This window comes from Physella acuta, unplaced genomic scaffold (assembly GCF_028476545.2).
Source record: "Physella acuta isolate Inbredline_101_S28 unplaced genomic scaffold, ASM2847654v3 ptg000630l, whole genome shotgun sequence".
Classification (NCBI taxonomy): Eukaryota; Metazoa; Mollusca; class Gastropoda; family Physidae; genus Physella; species Physella acuta.
Window position 1 is genome coordinate 51,551 of NW_026732149.1, and position 17,256 is coordinate 68,806.

Genomic DNA, 17,256 nt, shown 5'->3' on the forward strand with positions numbered 1-17,256 from the left:
CCGATGGTTTTTTTCATTGCATCATCACGGATTCGCATTTTTCGAAAAATTAAAAAATTATAATTTTATTGCATCATCCGGGATTCGCATTTTTTTTAAACTAAAAAATTATAATCAAGCTTAAAGTCTAAGTTATACTGGACTGGATGTGATTTGAATGAGTAATTTAATGCCATTCATATATTATTATTGACTTATTACTCCGTGTAAAAAAAATAATGTAGATCTAGGTTTAAAATAAACTAGATCTAGTTATTGTAAATCGATTTATTAATATTTAATACTGTTACTACTATTATTATATAATAGAAATGCATAAGCACATATTACTGCACAAGTTCTTTATATCTAATTGTAATGAACGATATTACTTGGGTAGATGAAGTAGAGTAGACCTACATACACTACATGATAAATGGAAGTAGCAACTGGTTGCCTTTACGTTACTTTCTCAGCCCCCCCCCCCCCCCCCACTTACTTGATATTCAGTGTCTATATCAGGAGGCCATAATAAAATTATAGAACAAAATAAAAGAAAACAGCTGTCAAAGTGTGTACCAGTGTTTATTACTACTAAACTATGCAATGTAAATTATTAGAATGTGAGAAACACAGTATTAAAATACAGTAATCAGATTACCACATGAATTTTAATTTTATCTAATAAAATAGAAACATTTAGGAGAATGGCAAAGTAAAAAAAAAGATTTTTTGCAATAATTTAAAAATATGTTTATCAGAGCAAAGAAATAAACTACATAGTGACAACCTAAATTTAGCCCTTGTATAATCTATGACCATCACAGTACTGTAAAACAGTTACATAATCATAATTAGTGTGAAGAAACAAATCTACAGTACAAGAAATCAGCCTCGTCTCATTACGATCTCTTAAGAAGAAAAATAGTATCAATTATCAAGGAATAAACATTAAAATATTGGTTTAAAGTATAATTACTAGTAAATCTAACCATTCATTGAATGTATGCTGGAAAAAAATAGGTGACGAAAAATTTCTTGGACCACTTTAGTCTCTTTAGTGTTAAAACAATTTTCTAAAGTATCAATTATAATTAATCTTTAGATACAATTAGCACATCTGAGGAAAAAATATATATTTTAAAAAGCGTTAGTACTTGTGTGATAAATTAGTTTGGACCAGCATTTTTGAAGCATATTAACTACTGATTCTAGGATTATCTAGCTGATGTCAATTACCCTGAAAAATTAGTTTAAAATGGAATTTTTTTTACACTATGAAAACTAAACTTAATTATAAACATAGTTAGTATTAGTTTTCAAAATAAGTTTACAATTCAGAGCAATCATTTTTTCAGTAACAATTTACAAAAACACTAATGTTTAAAAAATAAAGTTCATTTTTATACTAAAAATGAAAGAAGTACTCTGAAATTCTGTTTAGCTATTATTCAGAAAGAAAAAAAAGATTCCTATAAAGTCAACCACCAGTGATTCTGCCCGATGACTGAAATCCTCAGCATTATCCTCATCCTCTGCCCAGTAGCTTATGGTGTAAAGAGCTGACTTTTGTTTTGTTGCTGGCAGTCTTTTAATAGTCCTTCCACTGTATTGCGACACACCCTGATCACCTTGCTCCCACTTATGAGTCAACTGGCCACCAGTCAGATTTCCCATCAGATACCTCTCCAGCTGTCGCACCAAGAAAGGCTCAGTAGAAGTCAACAACGCTTCCATGACTTTAAGAAACAGAGTACATTTGATTGCCACATTGCGTTCTTGTAAATGAGCTTTATCAAACGACCAGAAATTAACTTCCCAATCAGCCTGAGTGCTTGCAGCGCTGCATGAGAACCCCAGGCTTCTTGAGATCTGCAAGCAGTTGAATGTAGACTTAAGTTATGTCCCAGCAGCCACATCATTCTCTTTAAGATGAGCCTTGAATAAAGCTGGATCTCCATGAAAACTGTACCTGAAAAGAGAAGGGCAAATGGAATTAGAATTTAGCAGACCATTTCACAAAATATATATCTAGCACAACATATTGCAAACTATATAAAATAAATATAAACATTAGAAATAAAGTCAGTCTCCATACTTACTGAATGTACTTCCACCTGAGACATGGGTTGAACATAGAAAGGGCTGTACACAAGTTCCACCAACCTATTCCCAGTCACAAGCCTGTTCTCCTCAGCCGCTTTATCTCAGCCATCAAGTTTCTGATTACATTAGCAATCCTTCTTACACCTTGTTGGTCTTGCCTATAAGCAAATAAGATGTACAAAGAAAACAAACTGACCCAAGTTCTAGGCACACAAGTCTAGAATTAAATTAATAAAATTATCAAGTACTAAAATTGTCCTTAATAGGCCTAATTAATAGTAATTATGGATATATACATAGGCCTACATTAATTTAAATATATAGGCCTACTTGATGGAGAATTATACCTGCACTAGTCTAAATCTATTCTTAACCATTTAACAATGTCTCACTATTTTTACAAGATCTAGAATCTAGATCTAGACTAGATCTAGTACTTGTATGACCTAATCAAACATAATGATTAAATGATTGTGTTCATCTACTAAATGTACTGAATTAAAATAAATAGGCTAATTAATGAATTGATATAGGCCTAGTCCTACTTAATAATTAATGCAGAATTAGATGAACACATATAATTATATAATTAATTAACTTTTCTAGATCTAGATCTAGGTCTAAATCTAGAATCTAGATCTATATCAAAATTAACTAGCACCTTTTATTTCTTACTAGAATCTAGATTAGTGTAGGCCCTATTAGTATTAGCCTATAGATTAAATTAGATCTAGAATTAAACTAGATCTAGGCCTAAAGCTAGATTATTTTTTACTAGATCTAGATCTATTCTAAATCTAATCTGATCTAGATCTAGACTAGATCTAGTTACTATAGATCAATAGAGCTAGTAATCTGGATTCGTTTTTCTAAATCCAGAATCTATTAGGCTATCTATCTTATTAATAATATCTAGAATAGATCTATTCTAGGCCTATTTACTACTAGAATCTATAGGCCTAACTATACTAGAGTCTAAATTTTCTAGAGTCTAGATCTAGAAATCTAGATTTAAGTCAACTTGTGTAAAAATCTTAAAATTAAATTAATGTAAAGTCTAGATCTAGACCTAATTGTCCTAATCAACCGTAATAATTTAGTAAATGTAATGTAGGCTACTTAAACTAAATTATTAATTATTAGTAGGCCTATAGTATATCAATAGTAATCAAGTAATGCGATATTTTAATAATGTAAGAATCACAGGAAATTTGGCGCGAAATTAAGGCTCTATCGCGGTGAGCCTTCCTAGGCTTGCGGACCATTGAAATCGTAATTTTAAAATATAGGTTAATTTTAGAAGACCCAATTATTAGTCTAGTCAACATTTGGGCATGTCAATGTAAATATTAAGTACTTTATTATTTATAGATTCTTACCTCATATTTCAGCACATTGCTCCTCTGTAAGATAATAAACGAGATCCAAAAATTAAATTAGGTTTTGAATCTAAATCCTCTTGAGGTTAAAACAAAGATGCGCACTGTGTCATGCGTAGATCAGGTGTGCTGTGGTTTCGCCTTAAGCGACATGGCCTTAATTACCAATGGGCAACCGGAAACATGGAATTTAGGTTCAAGGTACAGCCATGATTACCATGGCAACAAAGGTCACGGCGCAAGCTGCGCAACTCGCTATTGTAATGCAATGACTAAAACGTCTAGAAGCGTAATTTTAAAAGCAAATAAAATTCTAGAACTGTTATTCATAGGGCGTGAAGTTGATAACGCATTTTTTGTGAACAGAGAAACAGAATGCGAGCAGAGGCGTATGCACGTTTTAGGGTCAGGCTAGCGGCAAGTCGACTAAAAGGCGCAATATATGAGTATATATATATATATATATATATATATATATATATATATATATATATATATATATATATATATATATATATATATATATATTTACACACACACACACACACACACACACATATATATATATATATATATATATATATATATATATATATATATATATATATATATATATATATATATATATATATATATATATATAGTTGTATGTCTTTGCCTCACAACGTTGAAAAACACATTTTTAAAGTACTCTTTGAAGAAAACAAAAGAACAAAACACAATGTAGGCCTAAATCACAAAACAATGTATCACACAAAACAAAATACAACACAAAATATACACACAGCACAACCAAAATAAGAAAAGCAACACTCCTTGTTTCGTAATCCTTGTTACATTTTTTTTTGACACAATGGCAAATACAGTATTAAGACAAGCGAACAACAGTAGGGGAGATAATCACTCTCTTAATGTAGATATGTATTTATAGCTCTACACATTTAATTGTGGTTTTCAAATTTATCGAAATCAATTATTATCAATTAATTTAATATAATAACTTAAAATGACGTCACTCCTCAGCCTACAACACAAAAATAGCAGTTGATGATTTTTTTTCCCCTTAAAATACGATATTTTTTTCCAAAATCTTGTCTGAACTCAGTCAACATAGAGTATTTTAATCAATTCCTTTTAAAATTTATTAAAACAGTTTTATAAAACGCGAATTAACGGCTAAAATTCGTTTTCTAACATTGCTGTTTTATAATTCAAAAGTGTGACGTCACACCATCTAACCCCCCCCCCCCCCTCATCACACACCGTCACAAAATTACAGACCCCCTCCCTTACGAGTGTGACGTAATTTATGGACGACCCCATAGCGTTGCTATAGAAAATTAAAAAAAAAACTGGCCACATCTGAAAGAACCGAATGGTAACCACATCAAGTGGTCTTTGTGGTGATGTGAAATGTATGAAAGGTGTGAGTATGTGGAATGAGAACTGTAAACTGCTTGTGTGTGTGTGTGTACCCTTACTGTATATTGTATTGTGAGACTGGGTTTGTTGTTGATGTATATGTTGTTGTACGGAGTGAATGAATGTAACAAGCGTCTGGTCGAGTGACAGGGCGTGTTGTAAGCGGGTGTGAGAAGGTGTGTAACGGTGGATGTAAGCGTCGGTCAGAGGTTGTGATTGGAATAAGGAAGAAGTATTGTATGGACTTTGTCAGCGACAAGTTGAGAACAAAATTCTTTGGATTCACCTGTGTCTACTCCAGTCCAAAACCTTAAAGCACTCCCTTAAAGTGTCCACATTAAAAGATAGTAGGGCTACAGTATTTCTACAGAATCGATTTCTAAAGTAGTCTCCAATTTTAAAAGGTAGTACAGTATTCATAGAGCATCGAATTCTACCTACATTTAGTTAATGGTCTCCAAATTTAAAAGGTAGTACAGTATTCCTATACCATCGAATATTAACCACATTAATTGATCTTCAAATGTAAAAGATGTTAGGCTAAACCAAATCCAACATAACCACATAAAGTGGTCTCTGAATTTAAAAGTGGTACCATATCTTCATAGAAACTACGACTCTCTTTATATAGTATCATCACTGAGGACAACATTAAACAATGAACTTGCACATTCAATCCAAGAACAACAAGATACTTAGATTATAAATTGTTTATTGGGGTGAGGCTGCCAGAGGTATTTGGGTTAAAAATGTTTGTTGTTAAAAACATACCTTGTACATAAAAACAACAATTGTCATTAAGAATCCAACAAATAAACTTCTAGTGAAACAATAAACAACAATGTTAAATAGTAGGCGGCATCAGTGCAAGAGTAGGCACAACAAGTTAAGTGTGTATAACTTGTAATAACAACAACAACAAAAAACATCTCATATATTATAACAATTTTTCCATTAAGTGTTATTTTTTCTTCAAATTAGTCAAAATAGCTATTCACACAAGAAATGTGAATAGGTGAGCAGTAAATGTCAGCAGAATGATTCAACCAATCCCCGTAAAGGTGAGAGGTCATTGAGGATTTAGGTATGTAAGTTCACCAGATCTAATTGCACTTGTACAAAATAAAAAAAAGTTTTTGCTATATTGATTTGGTAAAGATGAGTGTGTCTATTATTTGCAATATATTTCAAGAATAAAAAGTTAATAAAAAGTTAATAAAAAGTAAAATTGATTCTGTGTAAAAGCAGAATCATTGGCAAACTTTTGATATTGATTTAATATGTGTGTTCTGCACAATATTTAAAATAAAGTTTTAAGAGATCCCTGGAAAAGCTTAAAAGCCCACAAAAAATATATTCATTTAGAAAATATACCAGTAAGTTGATGTAAAAAATTAAGTTACATAATTCAATGTAGAAAAACAAGAAGAAAAATACATTCATTTAGAAAATATACAAGTAAGTTAATGTAAAAAATTTAAATACACAGTTCAATGTAGAAAAACAAGAAGAAAAAAGCATTTATTTAATAAATATGCCATTAAGTTATAACAATTTCGCAACACTTAAAAAAGTAAAAAATACAATGTATGACAGTTCTAATAAAACCCATGCTTTCCTTAGAGATTCACTTTAATATCATTTTCATTTTCTTTTGAGCTTTGGTAAAAAAAAAAGTGAAAAATGAGTGACATGGATAACTATACAGCAGGCTAACCCAAAAAATGTCATTGTTTCTAGACAATGTCAACCTAAGAAATTAACAAAATGAACGTTTTATTACAGCAGGTCAACCATGAACTATTTAATCTTTATGGACAATATCAGCTTTAAGGGGGTAGGCTCTAGTAAATAAAAACTTTTTTAATACTTGAGAGCAAACAATTTTTTCTTAATAGTTTTTTAAGATACATCCGAATATGCATGTCCACTAAAAAAAAAAATTGATAATTTTTTTAGTAACTATGACAACGGCGGCCATATTGAAAAAAATAACCTCTTTGTAGTATTTCCAAAATTCATGAAATATTACATTTTATGCCCAATAAACAAAGAATTCATAATCTTCTACCATATTTTGGGGTACTCAGCTTAAAAATTTAAGGGCAGATCTTCAAAATAATTTCTAATAAATTTTCAAATTTTGGAACCGGTAAAAACACTAAATTTTGGAGAATTTAGGGGTCTTAAATTTAATGTTTTTACCAATTTTTTTTAGTAGAAATGCATATTCAAATGTAACTTTAAAAAGCTGTAGAAAAAAAATTGTATTAAAAGAGTTTTTTTTTTTTTACTGTTGCCTACCCCCTTTATATCACTGGAAAACAGGGTGCTGATAGTAGGGGTATATACGTTGTTTCATTATTTGTAGTATGCTAGCTGTATTACAGTATAAAAATCATTGTCTATAAGATTAAGATTTTAAATGATACTTCAAATATTTAAAGTATTTTCAGTTTTATACATAATTTGTCTAATAATGAATGTTAGGGGATGCTCAACAGAGAATATCATATTATAAATTTATAAAAATAGTTTAAAACTATATTGATTAAAATTTAAAAAAAAAAAAGACCAACATTAAAAACAGGAAAGAGATGAAACCAAAAGTGACACATTTTTATAGTCTAAAATCTAAAATTTTGCACCTTTACTGGTGTGTGTCCAAAATTGTAGTAGGGATAGACTGGCATGTATAATGCTGTGTGTTCATCATCTCCTTCTTCTGGAACCTTGTAGCGGCAAAATCTAACATATGAAATTGGGGCTGAAAGAACAGTTTTCACATATCATTTACATGGTATTCATTTTTTTGAGTCATTCTGAAAAAAAATTGGGCTGATAAATATTGGCTAGATTAAGCCATGTTTATAAGTTTTCACAACAACGAGTCGTAGAAAAAGGAAACAGTTCTAATTTTGCTCTTTTTTGTTTGTTTAGATAATGGTACTATTTGTAGAGCATTGCAGCTTAATTCAATTACAGTGGTACCACATCACACAAAGTGCCAGAAATACAAGATTTTCAAGAAATGAGCAGTCAAGTTTTACCCACTTAGGAAGGTGTAAATGCCGAGATTTGTAAAAATTTCTGTTTCATTTTTTTCCATGACAACAATACTTTTTCTATACTCAATAACACCAGAAAATAAAAATGGAGTTTACTACACAAATTGATAAAAATATAACATTTCATTTCTTGTAACAAGAAAAAAAATTAATTATAAAAAAAAAAACAACAACAGTGAACATAAAGCTAAAGAAAAAACACATTGATATTAAAATCTGTGTAGCCTACTTACGTAAGTTAGGAATACCACTTGGTGGTAGCTCAGTGCTTGGGGGTGAAGAGACAGTTCCCCAGGCATGCACCCTGTCCATTGTCTGGGGTGGGGGTGATTTAGGTGGGTACATCTGGGCTGCTGACACATGGGGAATGTTGCCTATAATGATTCCTAAGGGGACATGTGGGCCTAGACCAAGTCCTAATGGACGAACAGTCAGCTGATGGAGATAAAATATACACTTTCATTTAACAGTTTGTATCTTGATAAGACCTAAGAGTAGAATTTAGGATATAGAATATAGCTGAGGACTTAGAATTTAAGTAATGTTTGATTAAAATGTTTGAATGTTTCTAACAACTACAATTTACCATTCAATAAAAAAATTTCTATAAATTTCAAATGAGTGTTTTATTAAATAAAGCGGGAGTGATCGCCCCTAAATGTTTGCCAATATTCTTATATAACAGTATGGGGGAGGGCCACTCAGGATATAGACATGATTTTTAATCCATTTTTAACTTCTTAAACTGTTTAAAATATAACATATTCTCGTAGAAAAAAAGAACTGCGCAACAAGTGAACGGCAAATAATATATATATAATAGTCCGGAATATTATTAGTAGGAATCGGAAATAGTGTAAGTTATTACATCCGGTCAACGGAAATTACTAAAAATTTGACAGAAGGCAGAGAATTCGCTGAAAAGATACAGAACTACAAATTTGATATCGAGATTTTCATAAAATCTTGATTGCGATTCTTTACACGATTACATTAAATGACAAATCTTCCTCTATACTTCATATACATTAATGTAAAAAATGGAGTTTACTACACAATTGATAAAAATATAACATTTCTTGTAACAAGCAAAAAATTAATTATAAAAAATCAACAAAAAACAGAAAACTTCCTCTAATCTAGACTTCCAGCCTCAATGTTTTATATAAAACAGCAGCAGCAGTAAAGAATAGAAAACAATATATCCTACCTGAAGCAAATAGCGAATGTCAATGATATTACAACCAGTTAAAAAAGAAGGAGGCAGTGCTGGGATGACTAGCTCCGCGGTCCTAGTGTCCTCACTAAATTTTTCTATGGGTGGACATGTCACCCTAGCTGCTATTATCCCATTATTTCTGGACCTTCCTTGGGCATGATAGGTTCTTATCTGGCAAGTAAAATTAGATTTATAAAATGGTTTATCCTTTGTTTTATAAGTAGCAAGCTTTGGTGAAAGTATTTGATTCATAATGGTATCCTTTGTTTTATAAGTAGATCTAGCAAGCTTTGGTGAAAGTATTTGATTCATAAAATGGTATCCTTTGTTTTAGAAGTAGCCAGCTTTGGTTAAAATATTTCACTATTTGATTCATAAAATGTTATCATTTGTTTTATAAGTAGCTAGCTTGGGTGAAAGTATTTGATTCATAAAATGGTATCCTTTGTTTTATAAGTAGCAAGCTTTGGTGAAAGTATTTGATTCATAAAATGGTAACCTTTGTTTTAGAAGCAGCAAGCTTTGGTTAAAATATTATTAGTATTAATCAGCAGGGTTTTTGTGAATAATAGTAGACCTCTGATTAAATTGAGCTGAAACTAGAACAATGAAGCACAGGAAGTTTTTCACCATTAATGCTAGATGATACTTACTACTTAGCATTAAAATGATGCGCAGAATTTGTTTAGATCCAAAGAATCTTTTAGCCAAAAAAAAATATTTGTAAAAACAAAATCTCTTGAAATCAAGGAAAATAATGACACCTGACCTAGCGACGCCACTGAATTGGCATCAGCTAAATTATAAATCAATTGTTTGTAGAAGTTACCATATATAAGTCCACATATGCGTCCATAGTTTCATTAGAGCCATTGTTTATTTCAGCAAACAGTTTAATTGCCTCCCCTGGCACAAAGCCTTGTCTTTCAATTTTAAAGGTGGCTTGGATAGGTCCAGATTTACAGCACAGGCTGGTAAAACGCATCTGATCGGTAGCTTGTAAACTTTCCTAGGATTTTAAAAATTTGTTATTTTAATAATGAATATTGAAAAGCTGATACCTTATCAGTAACCTGTTTTTTGCAGGCTTGAAATATTATAATCAGATTTAATATGATGAGTTTATATTTGGTAATTTAAACTAAAGGGAAAAAAATGTGTTTAATTAAAAAAAACGTTTTAAATGTAGAAACGGTGTGAAAATATAGTGGGCAGCTGAACATTAGCTAGAAAACCACATGCTCAAAAAATGTATATTATTTAAATATAATCAAGTAAAAGTTCTAAATTATATTTCCTGAATATCATATTTTGATAATTGACACAAGGTTAAGCACACCAAAAACAGAAATATGTTGATGTTTTTACAAAACACAGTCCTACACTACATGTTTTTTTAAATTTATGTTTAGTCGACATGTTGAGGTGGTATTTCATATGTACTACAGTGTTTAGGCAGTGTCTCCAAAAGTGAATTCAATTAGATTTAGCCAATGTTGTATGCTGATCCTTTCACAAAAAATAAGGCCCTGTTTATGTGCCGACACTAAAAATTTAATATAGTCGATTATATTTTATATCCATTCAATTTATTTTATTTAGACAATGCCTTAAGATGTTTACTTGATAATGTTACTGAATTTTAAATAAAATCTGAGATAAAATGTAATTTTATAGGTGTTTGATAGTTTTAAAAAAATATTGAATTATTTGTTCGTTTTTTTCCCTACATAACGCTCTTTTTCTTTCAACACAAAAACAAACAAAAAAAAAAAGGTTTAATTTTTAAAACATTTACACATGAATTTTGATCCTTAATATTATTTGTACAATTGTCATTCTGACTAACAACCTTTCAGAAAATTTTAGCATTTCTGGCAAACATCCATTTGGGGAAAATGTCATTCAGGAAGGGCTTATGTGCATTTGTTTTAGACCCATAGAAATGGTACAAGAATATATAGTGTAAGAAAGATATAATTTATTGCCATGCTCTCAGGATGCTGGTTCAAATCCAAAAGAGAAATGACTGTAAATGGTCTCATGATCCCATTGTCGAGATCGTCAATGTTACAGGACACAGAGTATCTAACATAAGAAGTCCCTGCGTCATATATTGCTTCAAATGATGATGGGAGTCCAAGTGGTAGGATGAACTGAAAAGGGAAGGTGTGTCTGCCTGATGGTAGTTCCTTTGTTTCACTGCCTTCATTTGGGCCTATACAGAGTGTGAAATAATTAGACCTATCAGTTTTTATAAGGAAAAAAATATATAGATATATTATATATTATTATATTGCTAAAAGATAATAGATCTAGATTCTAGATCTAGTACAGGTAATAAATTATACACTAAACGACACCAAAACTAACAACTGAAAATCTGACATATAACAATAACATTATTTAATATTATTATACGTCTGTTTTAGAATTTTTAGAGCGTCTGCCTGTCTTTCCAAATAATTTCCGAAGACAATGCAAAAATATCACATTTTTATTACAGTTAGATATTACATTAATAATTTATTAATTAATTTATTTTCAAATTACTAGATCTATATTCACTAGGCATGCTGCCCAGCTTCGCTTAGGCTTTCGAAAACATTGAGAATTTGAATGCTTAATTAATTCGCCCGAAGGTCGGTCTACGTCCTCAAGAGTTATGAAGAGGTTCCTCCGTGGACATTTTTTTTTCGATTTATAGCTCATATAAGGTACCGGTCAGTCGAGGTCAGTTTTGACCCCCACATCGTAGACTTTTCGGCCAACCGGCCCCCGTGTTCTGTCGCACCAAGGCAAGATCATGCCAAATTTGAAGCGCCTGCGGCGCCGGGAAGTGCCCTATCGGACACCCGACAATCTAGATCTAGATCTAGATTCCTAAAAGAATTTTTTTTTTAAGTTTAGCCCGAGCATAATAAAAAAGAATACATTAACCAAGTTGACTTGCTGTGTCTCGAACCCGCACCACCTGCGTGGTTTAATGTACACTAACATCTCCGCTATTTAGGCACCTTATAAAATACGGAGAATGAAACACGTATTTTAAAATCTTAACTTACGCGAATATGCCTATTCTTTCAAATTAATTTTTTATCCCAAATTAGCCAGTTCCAAACAAAGATTTTGTATAAAATAAATAAGTCTTGAAATAGTTTAGTCCTAATATAGAAATTTATTTTTGGAATTGATTTTAGAGAAGTTAGAGTCTAAATCTAGATCTTAGCGTCTACGTCTAGATCTAGTTATTGCGTAGATTTAGATTTAGATTTAGTCTAGATCTAGAATCTCTAGATCTAGAATCCAAATACATAAAATAAATTTTATGAGTTTAGGCCGGAAAAATTGTATTGTATACATTTCATAGTGTACGTAGATCTAAATCAAATTTGAATGAAATAGTTCATTTCTTTTCATTCTTAACACGGCAGATGACGTCATTAGTTAATGTATAAGCAATAGTGACGTCACAGTTTTATGCGTTCTTTTTCACATATATTAATGCTTTTCCGGTTGCATAAATAATACTGTTTCTCTATATTCGAATACGCCTTTATTTTTTATTTTTCTTCTTTAAGTAAAATTGTGGTTATACATTTAAAACATCTAACATATTTTTTTCAACAAAAGTCCGTAAAAAGTTCTCGATATATCGCTGCCGATTCTGACGTGATGTCCGGCGAAAATTTTTTGCGGACAGAGAAAGAGAGAGAGAGAGAGATGTGCAAACGTGGGGATTTATAAATTAGGATTAATTTTTTATCCCAAATTAGCCAGTTCCAAACAAAGATTTTGTATAAAATAAATAAGTCTTGAAATAGTTTAGTCCTAATATAGAAATTTATTTTTGGAATTGATTTTAGAGAAGTTAGAGTCTAAATCTAGATCTTAGCGTCTACGTCTAGATCTAGTTATTGCGTAGATTTAGATTTAGATTTAGTCTAGATCTAGAATCTCTAGATCTAGAATCCAAATACATAAAATAAATTTTATGAGTTTAGTCCGGAAAAATTGTATTGTATACATTTCATAGTGTACGTAGATCTAAATCAAATTTGAATGAAATAGTTCATTTCTTTTCATTCTTAACACGGCAGATGACGTCATTAGTTAATGTATAAGCAATAGTGACGTCACAGTTTTATGCGTTCTTTTTCACATATATTAATGCTTTTCCGGTTGCATAAATAATACTGTTTCTCTACATTCGAATACGCCTTAAATTTTTATTTTTCTTCTTTAAGTAAAATTGTGGTTATACATTTAAAACATCTAACATATTATTTTCAACAAAAGTCCGTAAAAAATTCTCGATATATCGCTGCCGATTCTGACGTGATGTCCGGCGAAAATTTTTTGCGGACAGAGAAAGAGAGAGAGAGAGAGAGAGATGTGCGCACATTGGGCTTTTATAAATTAGGATTTAACGAAAGGGGAGAAAACAGGGTTAAGAACTTGTTTTATGAGTCCATGATGATGGCGATACAACTTACTATTGTGAACTATTTTCGTGCCTCGAGTCAGAACCAACCAGCAGGGATTTAAAAAATTTAATTTTAACCATCACAAGTACTTTAAGTTACATACCGAAAACGAGACTTTCCTGGTGAAAATAGTTTTCAGTCGAAGTGAAAAATCTAGGTACAAGTGTTTCATTAGCCCATTTAACGAAGGCTGATCCATCAAATTGTAATCGTATCCCTTTAAAAATTAAAAATAAACTTTTTAAAAATAATAAAAATAGAACATTCAAATTATTCAACACAACCCAATTTAATTTTCAACATCTTAAATTAGAACCGCCACACCAACCTTTCATTTTCATTGGTTCTGTAAGTTCTACAGTAACATGACCATCCACTGCATTCCCAGGATAGTACACACCGCTTCCATTACCAAAGGATATCTCAAAGGTTTTCAACTTTCCCATGATTTAGTCAAGCAGTCACTTTAACTAGATTTCTAGATCTACCTGTAATGTGAATTTTTAAAATGTACTAACAAATAATACTTTTGGGGTCGTCCATAAATGACGTCACACTCGTAGGGGGGAGGGGGTCCGTAATTTTGCGACGGTATGATGAAGGGGGAGGGGGGGGGGGAGTTCAGATGGTGCGACATCACACTTTTGCATTATAAAAAAGCAATGTTAGAATACAAATTTTAGACGTTATCTTGCGTTTTAGAAAACTGTTTTACTAAATTGTAAAATCTAATATGAATTGATTAAAACTCTTTATTTTGAAAGAGCTCAGACAAGATTTTGGAAAAATATCGATGTTTTAAAAAAATTCAACAGCAATTTTGAAGGGGGTTGTAAGCTGAGTTGTGACGTCATTTTAGGTGGGGGGTCTGGTTTTTGTTTTGTGACAATGTGTGACGGAGGGGAGGGGGGAGGTAAAAATCGTCAAAATAAGCGTGACGTCATTTATGGATTACCCCTTTGCTTTATTCGACTCTTCTTACAAAAAAGTTTAAAACAACTAACAACACACACACACACACGCAACCACACCACACACACATTATATATATATATATACATATATATATACATATATATAAATATATATATATATATATATATATATATATACATATATTTTAAAATTCAAATATCGTTGCTGTACTACTGTGATCGCCCGCTCTCGTTTTCTTGTTAACGAGAGAAAATTTCTTCCAGACTATTTTCTCCGGGGGGCATTTGATATTTTTCGGGGGGGGGGGGGGGGGTGGACTCTGTTACAAAGTAGTATATATTTTCTATATAAATTCCATTTCGTTCGGGGGCGGTAGACTTTCTTCGGGGGAGGGGACAGATGCCTGGAAGAAAGTCTGGTCTCAGTTGACTATATTTTTAAATATCTAGCCCGCTCACGTTTTTACAAAGGTGCTTGAGAACAAAACCAAACAATTCAGAAAGGTTTAAAAAGTAATAATAGGAGTATACCCATAGCTTACTACATAGCATGAGCATCTGATATTTTCCTAAAATAGCAAGTAGGTAAAAAAAAACAACTGGGGGCATTGTGAGTTCATGTAAGCTTAGGCAGAGGCGTCGTGAGGCGGGGGGTGCGGACCACACCGGGTGACACCATTTAAGGGGGTGCCACCATGGAGAAACATTTGCACAATATATAAAAGAAATATGCTTTTTGTCAGTTTAGTTAATGCAGTGTTTCTTCCAGACTTTTTTCTCTGGGGGGGGGGGGGGGCACTTAAAATTTTCGGTGGGCGGTAGACTTTCTTCGGGGGGGGGGGGGGGCACTGTTAAAAGTATATATTTACTATATAAATTATATAAATTTCATTTCGTTCGGAGGTGGGAGGGGGGGGGGGGGGCGCGGTAAAAATCCCCCCCCCCCCCGAAGAGATGCCTGGAAGAAATTCTGAGTTAATGATTAAGTAGAGTTAATCCACCTGTATTAATAGCTGATAAAATTATTTATTTCAAACTGTGCGCGCTTAAAACCTATCACCCGGGGGAGGGGTTACACCAATTGCAAAATTTTACAGAGGATATATATTTTGACACCAAAATCTAATAATTTTACGCTGAAAACAGTGTTTTTTCCAAATGAATTAAAAGGAGGATTAATATAATTTGCGCACAAATTGACGCCATTAGGCAAAATGGGAGGGTTGACACCAATTGCAACTATATAGCCTATGTTGACCCTATTTTCACCCAGCTCGGCAACTCATGGTGTCACTTCCCCCATATATATATATATATATATATATATATATATATATATATATATACTAAAATATATAGGCCTATATAATACTAAAAGCCTTTTGTCATAGTTATTATTATAATATTATTTAAATATTTAGTCATTTAGCACTTACTAGTTCTTAGTCTCACTCTTAGTAGATCTAGTAGTATTTCTAGTACTAGTAGTCTAGTAGTGTAGTGTCTACAAACGTAGAACTACTAACTACTACATAACTACTAGACTAGTACTACTACTAGTTATTAGAAGTAGAAATGTATACAATTAATTTCATTTATTTATTAGGGGGCAGGGCATGTGTAATGTATTTATTATGATTCTGTCACCCGACAACCAAGCGGAAATGACATCTGAACACATCTGAGAATTATAAAGTCATTATTATGATTATAGGTGTCGTAATGTAACTGTAATGTTAAAATAAATGTTATTCGGTCGCTTAGTAGCTGAGCGGAAATGATCTCCGACCTTTCTGGAACGGAAAATCTTAAACACTTTCCAATAAGATTTTCATTAATATTTTAACGGGAATGAGAATTTTTATTTAAACGACGCAAAAAGAAAACAGATTTAAAAAAACATTAAAAATAATAATCTTTTAAATGCACTGAAAATAAAAATGTTTTTTTTGTTTTATTTTCCTCAGCAACTATTAGGCTTACACAGTAATGTATTAATATTGCGAAGATAGTGTAGGATCGGTTGGGCGAAGAATAAATGTAATCATTTTTAGTGCAATTTAGTCTTTACTTTATATGAAAATAAAAATGATACAAATTAAAAATGTATATATTTATTTTTATATTAGGGTCTATATAATAATATAAAATGTTAAAGTTGTTCCATACGTACGTACGGTTGTCATGATTGATTGTCCGGTATAGAAATCTAAACGCGCGCTCAGATTCGATTCATTTTCGCCACACTTGAAGATTATAACAAAAGGGAGGTTGTCTCGTACTTTTTGGCCAAATGCATTAAACTTTTAAAGTTCAAATTGTTTTCAATTTTTCAAATATTTGTATAATATTTTGTATTAATTTTGTTTGGGTTTGTGGTTGATGTAAATTTTATTTTGTGTATATTTCCTACAGCGTCCATATTATTTACTCATAGGCATTTTATTCAAAACTGTAGGCTATATATTTTTCAAAACCTATGACTATGAGCGACAAGAATATGCTTCTAGTTTTAAAATAAAGTAAAAGTATTCAATAGAGAATATAGCGACCCACGCTTTTCCTCACTGTTATTTAAATACAATCATTTATTTTCTCCGGCTTGTGTTAGCACCTGCTTGAAACGTGTTCCAAATTAAGTGCAATGTTTCTAATAAAGTG

The 17,256-nt window shown here is 31.7% G+C and overlaps 1 protein-coding gene and 1 long non-coding RNA gene across 4 annotated transcripts; both read right to left on the reverse strand.

Moving 5' to 3' along the window:
* Window positions 1-548: 548 nt before the first annotated feature.
* On the reverse strand, window positions 549-3,702 carry LOC131948228 (uncharacterized). Of its 3 annotated transcripts, none has more exons than XR_009387989.1 (3): window positions 3,465-3,702; window positions 2,082-2,243; window positions 549-1,951 (listed from the first exon to the last, which is right to left on the reverse strand). It is a non-coding gene; the product is annotated as an uncharacterized LOC131948228 (long non-coding RNA). The 3 variants fall into 3 exon arrangements; XR_009387991.1 differs by lacking the exon at window positions 3,465-3,702 and adding an exon at window positions 3,290-3,429; XR_009387990.1 differs by lacking the exon at window positions 3,465-3,702 and adding an exon at window positions 2,392-2,621.
* A 3,113-nt stretch (window positions 3,703-6,815) lies between these two features.
* LOC131948218 (arrestin domain-containing protein 3) lies at window positions 6,816-16,359 on the reverse strand. Its single transcript, XM_059309752.1, has 8 exons — window positions 16,032-16,359; window positions 13,989-14,148; window positions 13,764-13,877; window positions 11,111-11,391; window positions 10,003-10,182; window positions 9,165-9,344; window positions 8,188-8,389; window positions 6,816-7,653 (listed from the first exon to the last, which is right to left on the reverse strand). The coding sequence occupies exons 2-8, from the start codon at window positions 14,104-14,106 to the stop codon at window positions 7,514-7,516; spliced, it is 1,215 nt and encodes a 404-aa protein (XP_059165735.1). The 5' UTR covers window positions 14,107-14,148; window positions 16,032-16,359; the 3' UTR covers window positions 6,816-7,513.
* Window positions 16,360-17,256: the final 897 nt, after the last annotated feature.